At 40.0% G+C, this 19,737-nt stretch overlaps 1 protein-coding gene across 15 annotated transcripts; it reads right to left on the bottom strand.

Moving 5' to 3' along the window:
* Nucleotides 1-63: 63 nt before the first annotated feature.
* Nucleotides 64-19,342, bottom strand: Irk1 (Inwardly rectifying potassium channel 1). Of its 15 annotated transcripts, none has more exons than XM_017076062.4 (5): nt 19,262-19,342; nt 16,775-17,361; nt 2,960-3,074; nt 1,566-2,307; nt 64-1,508 (listed from the first exon to the last, which is right to left on the bottom strand). In XM_017076062.4, the coding sequence occupies exons 2-5, from the start codon at nt 17,158-17,160 to the stop codon at nt 763-765; spliced, it is 1,989 nt and encodes a 662-aa protein (XP_016931551.4). In that variant the 5' UTR covers nt 17,161-17,361; nt 19,262-19,342; the 3' UTR covers nt 64-762. The 15 variants fall into 15 exon arrangements, with proteins under 15 accessions (XP_016931551.4, XP_016931550.4, XP_016931553.4 ...); XM_017076061.4 differs by having other exon boundaries at nt 18,900-19,283; XM_017076064.4 differs by having other exon boundaries at nt 1,566-2,286; nt 18,900-19,276.
* Between the last annotated feature and the right edge of the window lie 395 nt (nt 19,343-19,737).

The raw sequence follows: 19,737 nt of genomic DNA, 5'->3' as shown, positions 1-19,737 counted from the left end.
CCACTGGGAGGTTGATTTCTCAAAATGTTGAGTATTATCTGAAACCCAAATAAAACGCATCGATTGGTTTTTCTTCTTTTCATCTTAAGGTGTATTCTCCGTCTTTCTTTTTCACAATCAGGGCGACGCTTAAAAATATAATTTTTTGATCAATCATTCACATACTCATACAATTTTATTGTCCACTCATTATGATAATTGAAGCTCTTGTTTTTGAAACAGTTTTATTGAGTTAAATATACATTTTCTATCTCTCAATGGAAGTGAGTAATAATATTTAGCAATTATTGGGTAAAAGGGAATTTACAATTCCGTTGCGACTTCGCATAAATTTCATATTCATATTTAGTGAGCTGTTTAAACATTTCTCTAGGGGTCTAAGTTGCAGCATTTTGGTTTCTGGGTCTCACATCTTACTTTGCGTTAATATCAATTTGTAACTTAACTATAGTAAATTCAATACAAGTAAAGCTAACAACGTGAATCATTCATCAGCCTAGCACATCATACATATACAATCGTTTCAGGGTTAGTGGATGGGTGGGTAACAATCAGATTGCCTCCACTTCAGCAGGAAAGGGGGTTGGGGATTTTTGAGGGGGTTCACAGCTGCAGCAGCTCTATGGCTATGACAGATGAGCTCTCAATGGAATCTCGCTTAGCCTAGTTTGAGTTAGAATTATAGTGGGAGCCTATTCTTAACTAGAATACAACATCAGGTTAACTGACGGTTGGGGCTGGGATGCCACTCAATTAATAATATCAACAAATGGAATCGATGGGCAGCTGATCCTGCTTGATGCTCAGGCGACGGGGGTTCGACTTGTGCCTACCACCACCGCCTCCTCCGCCGCCATGGTGCCCAGAACCGGCCACAATGGTGATGCCTCCTCCGGGTCCGCTGGCCGCACTTCCTCCTCCGGTCAGCGTGCTCAAGCTGTTGTTATTGCTGTAGTTGCTGCTGTTAATGGAATTGCCGGAGTTGGTCTTCTCGTTAATACTGGATAGGTTGGGGATGCTGGGCGCCGTCGTCGTGATGGTCAGACCGCCCATGGTGAACGAAGCGCCGTGCTTGTTGTTATTCAGCGGCTCCAGCTCGCTGGCCAGCACGCCGTTGGGTATGGAATGGGAGCGTATCTGGAGGCGGCCGGAGTCTAGCGATTCGTCGCTCGCCGGATCCAGGTGATCCACCGAGGCGGCGGAGGCGATTCGCTGGATAAAGCTGGTCGAGAGCGTGCGATCCGCAAAGGATGCGTTCACACCGCCCAGACCGGGACAGCTCTTGGCGCTCTTCGTGTACTCCGACTTGAGCTCGTCCAGCTGCTTGGCGCTGCAGAGCGGCGTGTCCACATCGTAGGTATTGTTGAACAACGTGTAGTCCACCTCGTACTCGCCGGTCTCCTTGCGGAAGGACACCACATTCACGAAGCGATGGCCCCACAGCACCTCCGAGGGCAGGTAGCTGCTCCTGGCCTGCGTGGTCATGCCTGTGGATTCGATGACACCCTCTGAAATCATAAAGCCATTAGTCTACATCTTTAGAAAGTGGGTAGAGCCAAACTTACCCAGCATAACCACCACTTCGAAGCGTTCCTTCAGCATATCCGAGGCGGAGAGCATGTACAGTGGACTGTTTCTATCGATCTTGTGTACAATGGTCGTGGGCCAGATGAACATCAGCCGATCCTCGCCCCCATCGGCGCCTATATGCAGCTCCTGCTGATAGAAGGGCAGCACCTCGCCCTCCTTGGTCACCTTCTTGCGGATGATCTGGGCCCGCACATGGGCCTCGATGATGTGCGACTTGCGCATGTCGCCCACGCGGAACATCAGACATGGCACTCCATCCCGATGGCAGATCACCGCATTCCGGGAGAAGAGCAGCGTTTGGGCACGCTTCTTGGGGCGTGACAGCTTGGCAAACACAATGCCCACCATGAAGGCCTGGATGAAGACGCCCGTGATGCACTGGATGCACATGGTGAATATCGCCTCCGGACATTCCTCCGTCACATAGCGATTACCATAGCCAATGGTCGTCTGGGTCTCCACGGAGTACAGGAAGGCGGACATCATGTTGGACACCTGCGTTACGCAGACCGTGTGCGTCATGTTGGCCACCAGATCGGGCGACTGGTTCTTGAGATTGGTGTACTCCAGGTCATTGTGCGCATAGGCGATGATCCACCAGATGAACCCGAAGAAGGCCCACGAGAAGACGAAGCTGGCGGCGAAGACAAGTAGCGTCCAGCGCCACTGAGCGTCCACCAGGGTGGTGAAAATGTCCTGGAAGAGAAAACAGATACTCTGTAAGGTTTGAAATTATTATTATTATTATCGTTCAGAAATTACCAGAAATTACAAAGTGCTGTGTTTTGTTATAAGCAAAAGCTGCCATAGCCTTAAGCTTTAGTTTTGGAATTAAATAGCTTGCACCAGAAACCAGTTAAAAATTGAACTATTTTACAATTTAAATATTATTTAATAAAATCTAAATACATTTGAGGTTGGAAATCCTTTTTTTGAAATAACAATATAACAACTTTCAAGTTTTGTGAATTTTGTATGGATTTTTAAACATCAAAATTATTATATACGAGTATCTCCACTGACTGTAATTAACAAAATTATCAAGAACAACTAATAAATACTCATCATGTAAGACAGTAATAAAATCATTTTAGATTTCAACAAAATATTTATAGAGTTTACACATTTTAGTAAGCCTTTTTTTGGTTCAAATTCCTCAAAAAAATATATCTATAAAAAATTTAATTATGGAATTCCGCGTGAGAAGCACGAATCAATTTACATAATTGCCGCCAAAGTCTTGCTGCGAGCGTTATGCAAGCCCGCGAGAGAAGGCTAAATATAGCAGCCAAATCGAACGCAAGTGGGCCGCCGACTAGATATAGCCACGCACTGCCACGCCCCGTAACTCCCTCCGCCCACCGCTCACCTGTAGATAGCGTCGCCGCCTTTTGGCCACATTTCCCTGCACAACGTTGCACTCGCCGTGCTTGAAGACCACACGTTTTCGCACACGCCGCGAACTGAAGCGTGTCTGCCGGTACCTGAAACGGAACGTGAAGATACAGATTGACACATTAATATGGCACATAAATAGATGAAAGTGTTTTTTTATTGGGTATGGATTTGATTGCGGATTTTGCCTTCAATTGCAGTACAGCTCTTATCTATTGCGGACGGATTTATACAACCTTCAAGGTGCTCACAAAGGCTATCCATATTTGAGTAGTCTATTTGCATTTACGATAAGAGCTTTCTTATTTGTAGAGCTGTTTTGTGTCTGGACAGCATTTCCTTATCAGACAACTAGCCTATAAGCTTACAAACGCAATTGGAACCTGAGGAATAGTTTGGTTTGACTAAACTCATTATTATCATTTATAAAAGCTTTAAAAATAATATTATTTTTCAACTGTATGACTGACTTTAGGTATAAATAAATACGTCCACAATTGAATCATTATTAAAAAATGTATAAAAAAAGATCACGCGTTATCAAGAACGACTACAATAAGGTCTGAAGTTAAATATACTTCTTCAACCTTGGATGGTTTAACTTTAAGGCACACCCATTATAACAATAATAAGAAGAACTGAACCGAGCACAATGCAAAATAATAATAAGACAGACAAGATTATAGCCCGCCCTTTGTTCGGATTGATAAAGGATGGCAACAACAGGAAGTCAAAAGACAAAAACCACTGACGTTTGTCTTCACCATTCTCACCGATAGTACCAATATGTTGTTATCGGCTATGCGACTATCTGATTAATTTACCAAATCATTGCTTGGAGCAAAATGCTCGAAAAGCACACTATAAACACCAGACCAATATAGAACAGCATGAGGAGCACTTGGCGACTATCAATTCGAGTACCAGGGTTACACAGCCACCTAGATCACTTTGAATACTCTGAAAAGTTTGGGTGTTATGAATTTTTGAAGCAAATCACTGAGATCACCACCGATTATTAGGATCTAATACTACTGTTTCACTGGTATCACCATGGAAAGTTTGGAAATTGTTGATACTACGAGTACCAGAAATCCAAGGGATCACTGAGATCACTTTACAGAACACTATTGGATTATTAATTTCTGATACTACGAGTACCAGAGATCCACTAGACCACCAAGTGGAAGCTTATTAAGGGGCCGTAGTCGATTTAGTACTGAGAGAAGACTAATTGTCGTCTTTGAAAGACATGCTCTGGATCGAAAGTAACTGAATTAATCGCAAACTGTAAGCACTCTCCCCCGAGCAGCTGACTTTTGCAGTTTTCATTTCACTTTGCCTTACATTGATATTTACATGCTCGTTTATATTTCGTATTCGTCTCATTTACACACTTTATCAGGGCACTTTGCTTTGTGCACTGAAATCCGCTAGAACAAATGCAAAAGTCCCCACGCGCATTGGGGAACTGAGCTTTAAAGCGATTATCAAGTGTTCCAAGTGGAGCTTGAGCAAATCGGAATAGGTGAAGTCCAGTAAATTCGAGGGTGAGAGGTGGCGATAAGGAGGAACTAATGGCGTGGTGGAATCAAAAACTGATTGGATGGCTTGAGACGAATGGATTCGGAATGGCAATTTGTGCGGCATCAATCATTCCCATTAAGTAATTTTTGTTGCTCGTTATTTTTCAAAAAATATTTTGATAATAGTGAAATTTAGGAAAAAACAAACCAAATAAACTGATCATGAAATATCTGCAATTATTAAGTTTCGCCTAAGACTCATTTAATTTAAGGAATAAACTATGAATACAAGGAACAATCAATGTTTGTTGTTAACTAAAATGATTAACATTTTTCCACCGTATCGATAAGAAATCTAACTGAATCATAAAAATTATCATAGCTGCTGATTAGTAACATCTTAAGACTTGTTTTCAATATGTCATCAAAATAAATATATAACACTCTAATTAGAATCTTTATGAACCACTGTAATCTGCAAAACAACATCATGCACAATCAAAATTTTAATTATTTTGTACGTCAACTGATAAGAAATAAGATTGCTTAACACAAAACAATGAAAATACCCCAAAAGAGTCAATGGAAATCTCAATATGCGTCATAGGAATGATTGATACAACATGTACAATGTACAACCTCATTAAAAATAAATCAAATCGATAAAACATAAACGTAAGAGAAATTCTCAGAACAAAGATATCTCCCAGATGAAACTTCATACAAATTCGTAGAAATCTCCCGGCTACAAAAGTGCCATTAGAGTTCATTAGTTTAAATCTGATGTTTGGCTCATGCAAATAAACCGGCTCACACAGAGCGCCTCATTGTTATTGTTTTGTTTATAATCGTTTTTTGTTTTTTTTTTTTTAGTTGCCAAATGCAATACCTGGGGGAAAAACCAAGTTCAATGGAACGGGCGACACATATGAACTAATGCGTCAACTCAACTCCCAACGGGCATGATATCAGCTGATGTTTTAGATTTCCACAGATAGGGAAGTGAGTGAGAAAATGGCAGGCCAACAATGTTTTATTACATTTAGGGGTTATCTAACTAACAGAGGCCAGATAAGCGGTCCTTGGGTTATGGCCAGCAATTAAAGCTCAGCCTGTGAGATAATCGCGGCAATTGATATAAAAACTTCAAAACAAAACTAACCTTGGACAAGATGAACTCGGAAAAGGTGGAGGGCTGGAGGTGATGCCCCTTTGAGTTGTTTCAACAGTATTTCAAATAGCATTTCAAATAGTATTTCAAATAGCAATTCAATCACCTGGCTAATGGCCAACAAATTGTTTAACGGACTAATGCAATTGGGCCATCTGGTATTGCAAATCTATATATCGAAGGTGCAAATAGTTGACCATGGTCATGATCATAATCAGAACGGATCGGTTGAGGTCGTGTAGCAACAGCATTGACGTCATTGATCTGGCTCGGATCTTTTTATGGCCCAGAGGAAGTGCATTCTGGGGAGTACTTTATGGTACCCCATACATATTAAAAATTATATATCGTACTTATAGACAACGTGTTGCAATTGCCGTCCATAAATCAAGCTGAGACAGCCAGACAATTTTACAGTACGTTTCGTAATCGAAAGGCGATTTGAATTCAAACTAATTCCGGAACCCCCAACAACCTTAAACAGTAATGATTCAATACTTCCAGGTAATCCTTTTAATACTCTAAGTTATGATAAGTCCCATGCATTTATTTACTTCTGATTCACCTAAACAAAACGTACTGTAACTGCATATTTCCTCATATATTTTGCTTTGCCAAAATTAAAATTAAATTGGCAAAAGTGAGGAGAATAATTATGAATCTGCATATATGTTATGCGCCAAAAGTTGTCAACAGACCACTTGGCCACTCAGCGACATCGTGAACAGTTCTTACCAAAGAACAAACACAAAAGATTGGAGGAGAACAAAACATCCTTTCTTGGGTTTTATATAAACTTTGATCAAAAAGTATTATATATAGAACGGATATTGTATGCATATATTTTAGCAGAGGTTGCTGTATCGCAAAAGAGCAAATGGAAACGCCTTTGAGGCAAATATTTATGCCGTATTCGATTAAACATGCGCAGATGCATATATAGTATCGCTATAGATGTAGATATATACTTATGCACAATTGTACACAAGTTTTTATGTATAGTACTGAGATCCCAGCGAGTTCAGCTGTTTAAATAACCTTCAAGGGTGACTAGGTAAACGTTAACCATTATAAAACTACGTTAAGTTATGGAAAGTGATCTTTGGACTGCAGAGAACGATACATAAGATCGTGTAAGTCAGGAATCGTGAATAGATTTACAAAGAACATTGTTATAGGAAATGTAAGCTGGAGTTTTTTGTAATTAATTCAATAACTACGATTGGAAATTACTATTATTTCCTCGAACCTAGCAAGAACACTACACTCTTTCTAAAAGATTTTTTATAGAAAAACGTACTTATGGTTCCCAAAATTTCACGCTCACTTTGATAAACCACACATTTAAGCTCTTAAGTGATCACCTCCGGATGGATCACCGGCGATCGATGATCGATCTTTTCTACCTGAGATTTACCTGAGAAGCTCTTCTCGCCACGACTGTTCGCTGGAATGAGTGGCTCGGTAGACGATCATGGACAGTCGGCTGAAACTGCGACGCAGCTCAGACATCTTGGGGCCTTTGATCGATTGTCCTGGGATCACAAGAGTGCTGTTCAAGCGAACAAGGCAATACTGTTGGTTGCGATTGATTTAATGTACAATGAAGCGTGTGTGAGGTTTTTTACTTGTTTTTGGCAAAAAACACCGAAAAAAACGTTTTCTCTTGTTCTAGTTTGTCATTGTTATAAAAATAAAGCACAGGCAATATTTTAGCAGAAGGCGACGACGAGCCGAACAGCCCAGTAAATCACAAAAACGAGATCTCAGCATTTCGAGGGAGTTCAAACCAAACACTCTGGGTTGACAAACTTTCAAATTGGGAAGCCACTTTTCACTATGCCGGCTCCACGGTTAATTTACTTGTAAAGCGCGTATAATTTCACGCTTTTTGTTCTATTTTAATAGAGTTATTTTTTGTGTTTTTTTTTATGGGTAACGTTTTGTATCGGTTGTGTGTGAACTGCGCGATCGAACAACTTTTTGCCAACTGTTGGCGAGCAAATTGAAATGCGCCCTCGTCGCTGCAAACAAAATTCAGTGTTGATATTAGTCCCCGTACCGCTCCGACCATCAATATACATGTTCTACGCTCACTGACAGCGGGCCGAGCTGTTGTTTTTGTTGCTGGCCTGCCGCCTCATTTACTCATTTCACCTAATTACACATGCATGTATGTCTGGTAGCTATAAACAATTGGAATGCCAGTTCCTATTTATCAGATACCACGAACACACACCACCACACGTGGCTATCTGTTTGCCTCATTAATGGTGTTTGCCCCGCGATTGACACATGCCACACCTGATGGATCCCAGTTTTTTTTTATCATAACACCAATTGATCACATATTTGCCCTATTGGAATAGGAATAGAAATAGGTTATAGATAGATAGATAGAACCCTGTTATTATTCTGCGTCAATTATATGTATGGAATTCTTTTGCTTACTTGGCGATTTAATTTTGAAACGCAGAAAACGACAGAACGCCAGTGCCAGATATATAGAATATGCTCTGACTTATCCCCCTTGAACCGGTTCGGGCTGCCAATGCTGCTGCCTCGCACTTTGCTCGTTCAAAAATAGCCAGAATTTCCCGCATGGGAAATACCAATAGAGATCGTTCGAAAGTTGAATGAACCAATTTTGGGTTGGAAACATTTAGCTCTCCTAGGAGTTACTATCTCGAGTGCCCACTGTATTCTATCTAATCTTGGCCAAAAAAACTAACCAAGATATAAACGGATTGCTGACCGAGGAAAGGAAAGAACCCGTCTGAGCCCATAAGACCCATGAGTAATTTCTTACAGGGAAAGAGGGCCGACTAAGATTTCCCAAAACAACTGCCCCCTGTTATCAACCATTATCCAGTGACGTCAAGGCTGTGACGCATCTGAGCCGGCAATCGCCCCATTTGTAGTCAAGTGTTGATATCGGTGTAAAGATATACAATCTTATAAATATGTCCGGACTTATATGGCGGCGATAACTATGACTAAACGTTTGACTGTCCAAAGGCGGTGTGGTTATTTTTGGTAGCAAGTAGTCAGCAATAGATTTCATAAACTTATGGGAAGATCATAAATTAGGATTACTTAGTTAGGAAATGAGATAGGACCAGCCTTGAGGGGCTTTTAAAAGGTTCACTGACTTAACCTCTGCAAGTATTCTCTCGTTTTTATAATACTAATAAAGTTTCCTAAGAGTACTTAAAAAATTCCAACTAAATAATAAAAATAGGTACTCTGGAAAATTTCAGACCATCATAATTTAAATATTTTAATAGCTCCAAAGATTGGTTTTATAGATAATAAGTAAATAAATCGCTTCTGATCACCCAGGCTAGAATTGTTGAATAATATTCTCGTGCCTCGCGACCGATCGCTAAACGTTTATAAACCTCATTATCTGCAGAATTATTCCAGCTAAATATTAAACGAAAACATTAATTTTAGAGCCTGCAGAGGTATTATTAGCTTTGTAGTCACGCTGGGATCGTGTGTCTTGGGTAAACCAGAGCAAACAAATTGAGCAACCAATTAGCACTTCTATTTATCAACGACAAATCGTTAAGATATTGCCGCCGAAGGCGTCTAGTAAGTTTCCACCTTGAATTGCGATCTCAATTAGAGTGCAAATAAAGAAATTAGGCTCTCTTCTTGCTTCACCCGTTCTCAGTAAATACCAAACAGATGTCTCAGTATAAATATTAGCGCAAAAATGTGAAACAGCGGATATTTGCATATGAAGTTATCGGTGAAATGTTCATCATTAACTGGAAAAATATCGGATGTGGTTGTGAATATGAATGTATTGCTGTCTGTCATGATCGGCAAGCGTGTTTGGAGTGAGTCATCTCACACATCTCGAGATACACCTGTAAAAATTCCGGCACCCCAATCAAGCCGAACTCAAAGCCACAACCTCGATTCCAGGTGCTAATTTGCAGAGAGGCCCCTCTTATCATTTGCGATTTCGTTTATCTGGCGTAATCGTGGCCTGCGGCGGCACACTTGTAAATAATAGCCAGAAGAGTACACAAGAAATAAACTGGGTAAATATTATGGCCATGTGACAAACGAGCCGTCTTGTCAGCAGGTTTTTCAAAAAGGTTACCCAAGAAAACCCAAAAAAAGAGGCTAGAAACGATGAGCATGCGCCGCTTGTTAAGCTAATGATTACACGCTTTCTGCATCCCAAAAATGCCCGGTGTACAGTCTGCGCAAAAGGTGCGACACGACCATCGGCTTTTGGCGCTGGAAAGTGGCTTTTATTGTTGAAAGTTCCAAAATTGGTGGAACATTTATTGCCAATTTATGGCATTGAAGTAAACTGCAAGGCTGCCGACTTTTACTTTTACTTGGAAACAGAGTTTTCTAAATGGCCTACATGTATTTTCTTGTAAATGCAAAACCATTGCGCACAAAAATTACAGTTTAAAGTAATTCTTTAAAATTTACAAATAATATCATTTAAATGCAATGATATCAAAAATCCTTGTAATAATACTTTTGGTAATATTAACACCTATCACATCTTAAGCTCTTTGAAGGTAATTTTTAATTAATATTTAATCAAATAGAATTTGAATAACACCTAAGCCTTGACCTTATTCGCGGTAACGCCTGAAAATCTTCAGATAAGCAAATTGCTGATATATTTTTTAATGTTGTTTATCTATGGCGGTTAAGACCTTATAGTTATAAATTTCGGCCAACACAAATAGACCGCAAGCTTTATAAATTGAACAAACAAAGGAGCGTGCAGCGAACTCGAATATCTTAAGGTTTTAAACAGGTAGAAATCCTTTGGCAAGCCCAGATTGTTTTTTTTGTCGTCTGTGGCATATCGCCAAATTGGTAAATAAATGCACGTTAAGCATTTCTTACCGGCCTCCATTTTATTCATAAAGGTAAATGCCGGCATTTAAATTCCACTGGCGAACCCCACACGGAAAGAAAAATTGTATTTAATGTAATGATCTATACATTATATAAGATGAAATAACATACTTTCAGTTACATATGATCAAACATTTTAATATAATATTAAAAATAGTCATAGTTTGCTAGAAAGATCATTGGTCAAATACCAAAATAGAATGATATAGGGCCACTTCTTATCTTGTTTTTTTTTTCTGTGTATATGGGTGCGAGGGAGACAGGGTCACCCGGCTTCCTGTGTGAGAGAGTGAGGGAGGAAGAGAGCCCCCTGCGTGGGATCACAATCAGATGTGCCACTCTTATATGCCGACAGCAGCAGCTGATGCAGCATTTAATTATAAGAGTTCGGTTGCCATGCCATGCTCATTATATATGCCTTTGTTTTGTTTTATTTTGCTTTTTTTTTTTGGCCGTACTGTACTCTATATGCCTCATATACATATGTAGTACCCCTGGTATATCTATATCTCATTCCCATGTGGATGCGTCGCCTTGCTCTCTGTCACAAGTTCACTCTGCTCCCGAGTTCAATGCAAACAAACTAGTTTTGTTGCCACTTGTTGTGTTTTTCTTTTGTGGCGGCAAGCACGTGCTGCTTCTTCTCGTCTTTCAAACAATGCAATTGGAAACCTGTCCATAAGCTCGAAAGCCACATGTGATAAATGAAATCGTTTAGCCAACACTTTACACGGAGCAAAAAGTTGTATCTTTAAGGGATGACATGTGGGAATTTTGTATCTTTGAGATACCTTCAGAAGAGAAACCTTTAAAATGAGTCATCAATCTGATTTTGGATATTCCTCATCGTTTCTATTACCTTCTCTTTAAGTGTACGACAAATTAACTTGATCATCTTAAATAAAGTTTAAGTATTTCGATTATAAAATAAATAATATTAACAAGTTTTCTGAGTTATTTCTTTTGAATTTCAAAATAGAAATTAAGGTTTTAACTTAAAACTTTTAAGGCATGTTTTACAAAGTTGGTTTTATCCCAAGTTGTCCCTATCTATGTTTTACAAGATATTTTAGGCTTTATTAATATTGCGAATGATGATAATAAAACTTAAGAACTTTTTCATACACTACTCTTGAATTTTTCATTTGAAAACAAAAGAATTAGGCTTGATGTAAGAACTGTTTCATTTGGAAACCTCATAGCATCCCCAATACCAACTGCCCTAGTATTTAAGTGTGTTTTGGTGAGTGTGCTTAGGCCACTACCAACTTACTCGTACATGGCATCCACGAGATCGCGCTCCCAGGTCATTAGGCGCTTCATTATGGCCGAAAGGAATTTCGTGGTGTTATCTTTATGGACTCGAGGCTTTGGATCTGGATGTGGGTCTGGGTTTTCGGGACTTTGCACTGGCGGGCGAGGCACGCGCTGCTGCGTTGTATAACGTGTATTAAGCTATGTAAATTGCTGCTGTTTCTGCCGCGATTCGGCGCTCTCTGTTTGGCTTTTATGCGATGGCGATGGCAGCAACTGAAATGTAACGGCAACAGCGGCGTCGGCAGAAATGTTGAGTTGACAGCTCCTCCACACGGCGAAAGCAACAAAAACAAATGTTCGCTGCAACCTTGGCTACAGTTGTTGTTGCTATTATATTATTTATAATTTTGCTATTTTATTGTAGTTGTTTTATTACAATTATAATGATTGAAAACAAAAGATTCGAGCACTTTTCAGATTAACTTTAATACTGTTGACGAAGCGGATGACGTTATCGTTGGATAAACTCTCGTGTGTGTGTGTTAGTGTGTACTGTGAGGCAGGTTTCGGTTGTGGATTTTTATTTTAGCAAACTTTTTTATGTATTTTCGATAAATTTTTGCGGGTTGTTTTGCTCCCTTCTGAATTTTTTGTTGGCTCTATATCACAAATGCGTTCTTTTCGTGGTGGGAAAGGCAAAAATGGTTTTTATTTTGAAGTAAACAAAGGCGAGCATAATTTTGTATTTAATTTTCTGTTATTTTTTGGGGCTAATGGGTGGCACTTTGCGGCTAACGGTAAACAATTGTAGAACTGTTTGTAACGGTGTCTTTTTAAGCACTGAGCAATGTTGTGGCACGAAAAGCGTTTTAAATAGCTCTCTGCTGCGCCACCGGGGATCTTGCAACGGGCGAGAGAGACGGAGGCGGAGAGCACGCGGCCAAAGTGAGCGAGCGAGAGCGCGGCGCAGGTGTATAACTTTCTGCGAAGACGGCTGAACTCAAACTGAAACGTTCGGTTGACAGCTTTGTTGCTTTTTATTATTTTCAGTCTAAAGTGGAAGACGCGATAGCGGCAAGGCAGCCAAGCAGAGCAGCAGAGCAAAGCGAGGCGGCAGTGCGGCAGCAGAGCAAAGGCAAAGGCAAAAACAAACACAGCGGAGTGACAACAGCAACAGCGTGTTGCTAAAATCACACATACGCCCGGCTGGCAAACACTCTCAGGCATGAAATACAACAGCTGATAAATTCAGCTCACTTCTTTTGTGGCGAGAGATTAACGGAAGGAGCTGAGAAGAGAGGGAAAACATAAGAGAGAGGAGGAATGGAGAGAGGGGGGAGAGCCTGGCAGGAATAACTCTCCTTTGTACACTGAAAGAATCAGGAGCTCAATATGTTAATAACCTTTTTGAACGAGGTTGATTCATTTAGTGCCTCAATCTCTTTTCATCTCCACCATAAAGCTGTTAAATCAAGAGACTTAACCCAGATAAACTGTTTACATTTCAAATTAAAATTCTTTAATTTAAGCTTCTTTATTATCTCTATTTTTCTCTCTCTGTTTTCCCCCTTAATTCGCCCTTAAATCAAATAATTAACTCTCCGAATTCGCCGCCAGTCCATAAACAGTTACATCGCCATGACAGTCGATCGTTTTAATAAATCGCCAGAGACAAAAGACACTTAAAATGTATATTCATAAGTCGGAAACTGCTGAGGAGGGGGGTAAACCGAGTCCGTATGACAATCAAGTTTAAAGATTTTCGCCAATTAACGCGCATATAACTCAATTTATAACTGCAGTTTCATTAGTGCCATGAATGCCGACATGTGTGTAAATATTTATGCATACCAGTGAGCTCTCGTATATAAGTACATATATGCATACTATCCACGATATGCGATAATCAAGTCGGGCACGTCTGCTTATTCAATCGCCATTCGTTAGGTGATTAGCGGCACTCGGAAAAGACTTCATATCTCTGGTCCCGTTCAAAAATAGATTCCGCAGTGCATGTGACTCCTGACGAACATCCCGTGAAGAAGTTACGTTTGCATTGCGACACATTTATAGTCGCCTCTCGATTGCCCTGATACTTGATATCAGCGATACGTCTTTGCACACGACCAGAACTGCCAGTCGTTCTATTTCCAGTACTCTCTGTAATCACCTGATGGACTCATGAACAAGTCGACAGATGGATCAAGCCCTCAAACACACTTTTGCTCTCTTCAATTAAGCTCGAGGATCAAATGATTTGTGCACATGGACTCGGTATCACTTTGTTGTATTCCTTGTTAGACGGAAGTCCTAAAGTCCTATAGATACCTTTTGGTGTAATTACAACTTTACTTCTGCTACTTAACCTTCAATTATTTATTAGCAAACTTCTAGTGGTTCCTACTTTTGATATCACTACTTTGTAATCACATGATGTACAAGCCAAAAGATAGATCAATCAGTCAATCAAAACATCTCTTCTTTAAGTTTACGTTTGATGACAAAATCGCTGATTTTGGACAGGTCTTCAAATGTGTATAAAGGCTGTAAGGCAATATAAGTATCACTTAATGTATTCTAAGATTTAATGACGTTTTGACTTTAAGGCATGACATCTGATTGAATTGATGACTGCAAGTTAAAGATTATTTGACTTCCTTATCAAATGAGATACTTAATTGCACGTGACAAATCTTATTGAGTTTTTCTTTTAGAAAGCTTCTAATGTCACATGATGGTATTATATTAAAGGATGGTTTTTTTTATTTGTATAAAAAATATGAAGTTATAATTATTATAAAGACCCTTTCTATATTACAGTGTAGTTTGTTAACAGTAAATTACAGTGGATCTACTTAAAGGTTAAAACGCGCAGACCTTTAACTAATTTTAGTACTTACAACTGCTTGTAAAACGATTAAACAATTCCAGTTCTTTCCGTAGATCAATTTACAACGTTAGAGCGATAATTGGCCGTTCGATCTGGCCCAGCCCACTCCCAAGTGGTCACAATCAGCGGGTCGTTGAGCGGTGATTCCGCGGCTACTTATCGAATGGATCTATCATAATAAAAATAATTAATTTCGCTGAATCGTGAGCAATCGGCTAGGGGCGCTCGGACAGGCTCGAGTGGCGCACGATCGTCGACCGCGCCAATATTGCCCAAATCAATTGTCGGCGGAAATGAGGCAAAATATCAATCATACGCACCGAGGGCCGCAGACAAAGATTGCGCTCTGCGGAAGAAAGTGTGTCGAATGCCGCAGGGAACACATACATATTTATCACCATCGAAAGCACTCAATGGCTATTTATAGCAAGTGTCCGCGAGCAGAAAGCATAATTCTCGGCATCCACATGTGTAGGAAATCCCCTCGGATTCTCGGATTCTTGAGTCTGGCATTCGGCCAATCGAAAAGCGAGTGTGAGCAACTGCGGCCCACCGAGCAGTTAACACGTTTTTAATTAACTTATGGGCAAGTGAATTAGTGGATTGCCAAACCGAAATCGAGAATTCGAGGCTCCGAGGCGCATTATGCAAATTTATGTCAAGGCAGGGGCAGGTGCAAGTCGTTGACTCTCGGTGCTCAGTACCCAGTACCCAGTACCCGGTTCTCGGATTTTTGGTTCTCTGGGAGAACGTTCTCATAAACAGATTGGAGTTGCCGCGGCATTAGTGCCGGCAATCGGTAAACAAATACGCGTAATGTCAGGGGCGTTCATTTGGGCACGGTTAGAGCTACATACAAGACGCAGAATCGCAGAAAACAAGACTCCATACCCAATTAAGGCAGCCAGTATCTGTATCTGAAACTGTATCTGAATCTGTAACACATGCTGAGCCAGAAGCAACAGGCGGAAATAATATTTAATTGTCCACCCACTGTCGGCGCTCAAATCAAAATAATTCAATTTTGTCATTTCAGGCAATCAAGTCAAAAGGTTTATCTCGCTCTAGTGACTCGATTCTCGGTGCTCTGTTCTCGGTTCTCCATTCTCGGTTCTCCATTCTGAGTGCGACCAACTGACCAACAGACGTCACCTCCATTTGCATATCAAAATAACCTACAAGTCGTACAGCTATCAATGGACGGGTATACGTTTGACAAAAAGCCAAGAGAAAAAAACACCGCAGAATCCAGTCAGGGGGAAGTGCACCGAATGCTGTTTGTTTACCGACAACACATTGCCATCGAGATGTGTGGGCACGGATATATTTGTATACGACCACTTGCATGACTGCAGATTCTTGGAAACTTCCACAAAATGCCTCGATTTTTATAGACATGCATTTGTGTAATTCACAAACACTTTTATTTGAGCTTATTAGTTTAGTTATTCAGAGCGCAACTAAGAACTTCTTGGAAACTGTTACGCAACTTATTTCTTAAATGATGGAATGTACTAAGCTTTTTAACCCACAAATAACTAAAATTCACATAAACTTTACATTTTTAAATAAAATTTCCTAGTTAGAATCCTAAAAATCCTAGAATCCGAAAATTAAAAAAAAGAAAATAATAAAAAAAAAATAAAATTAAACTTATTGTTTAAATCATTAAAAAAATGAACAGAAAAATGTTAGTAAGACATTTAAAGGTTAAATATTTATCATTTAAATACATCCTACAATTGGAGTCATCTAACATGTAAAACGGCTGAGTTAATAAGAAATTGCCAATATGTTTATTCTGTTCGCTAATAGAGTTTGCTAATAAAAACAAGTATCCATCAATATTGGTTTAAAAATAGCGTGGAGACAATATTGATTTTAAAATACCTAGAAGACAATAATATAGTCTTTTTGTTATAGTTTCGAAATGAAAGAAACAACCTTGTTTCCCAAAACCGCAAGCAACAGGGCGTATGAGTAATGGTATATTACTCATACGCCGTGTTGGCCAAGACATAAGAGAGATCTTATCTCACTCACCTGGTAAGTGGACCGGGGGATTCGCTAACGGCTTTGATGGATCGCCGGATTTGCCGGTGGAAGCTGCCCAAGATGGACTCCTTGCGGGAAAGTTGTGTGCCACTGCCGCTGGACTCGCCACCGGTGGAATTGATATTGGAGGCATAGGTGGAGGTGCGCTTGTAGATTTCCTCTGGACAGACCGCCACCTGCTCCACTGGTACTCCAGGACTTGTGGCTGCCACCAGTTGATCCACATTGAGGGGCGTGGTCTCCTTGGAGTCGTTGTTATTACTACTGCTGCCGCCCATCTTGACTATAATGGCCTTATCCTTCTCCTCGGGCAACAGTTTCGCCCAGGCATTCTCGCCCACTAGTTCCGATTTATCCACTATCATTTTTGGCATTGACTAGTTACGTCTAATAGTTTAAATTAACTGGCTGCACTGCGATATCTTTGGTATATGTCCTCGAGTTGTCGCCGACTTTGGGTTGAAGTAATCGTTATAAGGGAAAATTGGAATAGCTATTAAGGGCGCGTTTCTTTTGCAGTCTGCAACGGTCCGAGCCAATCATGGATGATTCTTTGCTGGCGGCCACGTTGTTATCTGCAACCAAAACGGAACACGAATGCGGATTAGACTTCAGTTTACAGGCACATATATTGGTATCAAACATCTGGGGGCAAACCTGGACATTGGTCGCACCGCCCACATCTCATTATTAAGTTCACACTTTTTATCTCCCGCTTCCCGCTTTCAATCTTTTTAACACACTTAACAAAGTCCTAAAGTTCGTTTCATTTTGTGGTTAGCCAATTCGTGAATTCTACTTTGCAAAATGCGGTTTTAAGTTTATTAACGTTATCATCCCGTCTGGGGGTGCTTGGCTCGACAGGGACCAACTGGCGATATAGTGGCCCATAGCTCTATGAATTATTAGAAAAATTTGCTACAGATATGCTATAATTGGTCGAGTTTCCAGTGAGAAATATATCTATAGATTTCAAGATTTCAATGGAATATTTTCGGTATTTGGGTGTATGGCAGACTGTCTTGTATGCCCACATAAACTTTATGAGTATGTCAGCTATAATTTATATATAACTTTAGAAATACTATGATTTTTTACCGTTTAAATATAAACAAAACAAGTCAAACTATGTTTACTATTTAGTTTATTATTACCAAAGCAATCAGTTAATTATAATTTGCGTTGATTACGTAAATGTTTTGATTGAAAAAGTTACTTTTGTATTGTTTAAATTTAATTGTACTTTGTTTTTCTTTTTTTTTAGAATTCTAGAAACATGTTTAGAGAATCACAGAACAAATATTATAATCTTAGTTGTTGCTCCTTTTGTAACCAGTCAGATTTTATTTAGTTTTCTCTTAGCAACAAATGGTTAGGAAAATACTGAATTATAATTGTTTTCTTATTAATTATACTTCTATTTAGTTTTCTCTTGGCAATAAACTGGGAAAATCTTCCCCATTACAAGAAAATATTTGTAGTCTTTTTAATAATTTTCTTTTTACACTTCTTAGAACACTTAAAAAACCACAACAGTAATTTTGATTAAAAACTGTTCAATGACACATTTAAAGCTAATCAGCATTACAAGTTTTATTCACAATTTCCATTACTATAAGCACTTGCAAATTCTGACTCATGTTAGGGTTCAAGTAAATTGTATTTTTTTGATTTTTCGCACTGAATATCCTGCTGTTTTGGTCAGAGTTTCCCACTGCGCTCTAATATTTTTAGAACAACTTTGGCTAGCAATATTTTGGATAAATAAATATTTCCAAAATACACTGACTCGGATATTGTTTATAAAGTTCCAGCTGGGTGAGATGACGAGCAGAGCTTATGCTTTTAAAATGTATGAGCGATAATTTGTTGCATGTTTTTGTTGGAATATTTCCATAATTTCATATTTAAGCGCTGAGCTTTTTTTTATGCAAATTAAATGCCGTCAACATTTTATTTTGGGGTTCTCTCGTCTGAGGTGCGAGAGACCATAAACGGGAAACACGTAAAATAACTAATAACAATGACAGCAGGGCTAACAAGCCGTTTTCACTCGAGAGTTTCCCCAGTAACTTTGGATATTATTTGTATTATATTTCGAAACTATACCCACACAATTATTGAGTTCCTCTGGGATTTTGTTCTGCTGATTACCGAATGTACGCGAATTCTTGGTGTTATCACGCTCGAAACGCCCGCGACTTTCGTTCGAAACTTTGGAAATTTCGAACTGCCAACCGCGAACCGCGCGATTTTCAAAGTGGACCTGCTGTGGACGAGACGAGTTGGAGACTGGCGATTTATTTTGGTTTTGATTTGGATTTCGGTCTGTTATTTTCGCTTTTCTGCTTCTGCTTTTGCTGTTGCTTTTGCTGCTCTGCTTTGCTCGCGCACGCATGCGCAAAACGTGGGAACAAAAGTGCGAGAGTGATGGCAGGTGGTTGGTGGGGGTGGCAAGTGAAGAAGAGCTATTACCGTTTGTTTTTATTTAAATGTTGTTTTTTATTTCTTATTGTTTTTTGTTTTGCGCCACCGTTGTGAGCGAGCGGCGTTCGCAAATTGACTTGGCGCTCGAGTGCGCGTTGCCTGTTTTATTATCCAAAAGCGAGCAGCAACAACAGACGCCGCAGCAGCAGCAGCCGCCGCAGTAAGCGCCGCAGCAGCAGCCGGGCAGCAACAACGACAACAAGCACGACCGGTAGCGTCATCTAGCACACATAATTTTTTTTTTTTATCGAGTTGGCCAAACGAGGCGTCGCTGCTGCGTCGGCGTTTGCTTCGTTGTTGCTCGTGCTTTTTTGCTGCTGCTGCTGCCCGTGTGCTTTTGCTTTGCTTTACAGCATTGCCAAATCTGTCATAAGGTCGCCGGCTGCGCTGCCGCTGCGCTGCTGACTAACAGATGTTGGCGCCATGTGATTGCCGGCAGAAGTTCGCCGGAGAAAGCGAAGAGG

This window comes from Drosophila suzukii, chromosome 3, assembly GCF_043229965.1.
Source record: "Drosophila suzukii chromosome 3, CBGP_Dsuzu_IsoJpt1.0, whole genome shotgun sequence".
NCBI lineage: Eukaryota > Metazoa > Arthropoda > Insecta > Diptera > Drosophilidae > Drosophila > Drosophila suzukii.
Note: the sequence above shows the minus strand (reverse complement) of the source record. Positions and strands in the feature narration are given on the sequence as shown.

Coding starts and splice junctions, on each gene's coding strand:
- Irk1 (XM_017076062.4), bottom strand. CDS start 17,160: ATGCCAAAAATGATAGTGGATAAATCGGAACTAGTGGGCGAGAATGCC. Junction 3,075..16,774: donor TCCCCCGGTCCACTTACCAG/GTGAGTGAGATA, acceptor GTTCCGTTTCAG/GTACCGGCAGACACGCTTCA. Junction 1,509..1,565: donor CGAAGTGGTGGTTATGCTGG/GTAAGTTTGGCT, acceptor TTATGATTTCAG/AGGGTGTCATCGAATCCACA.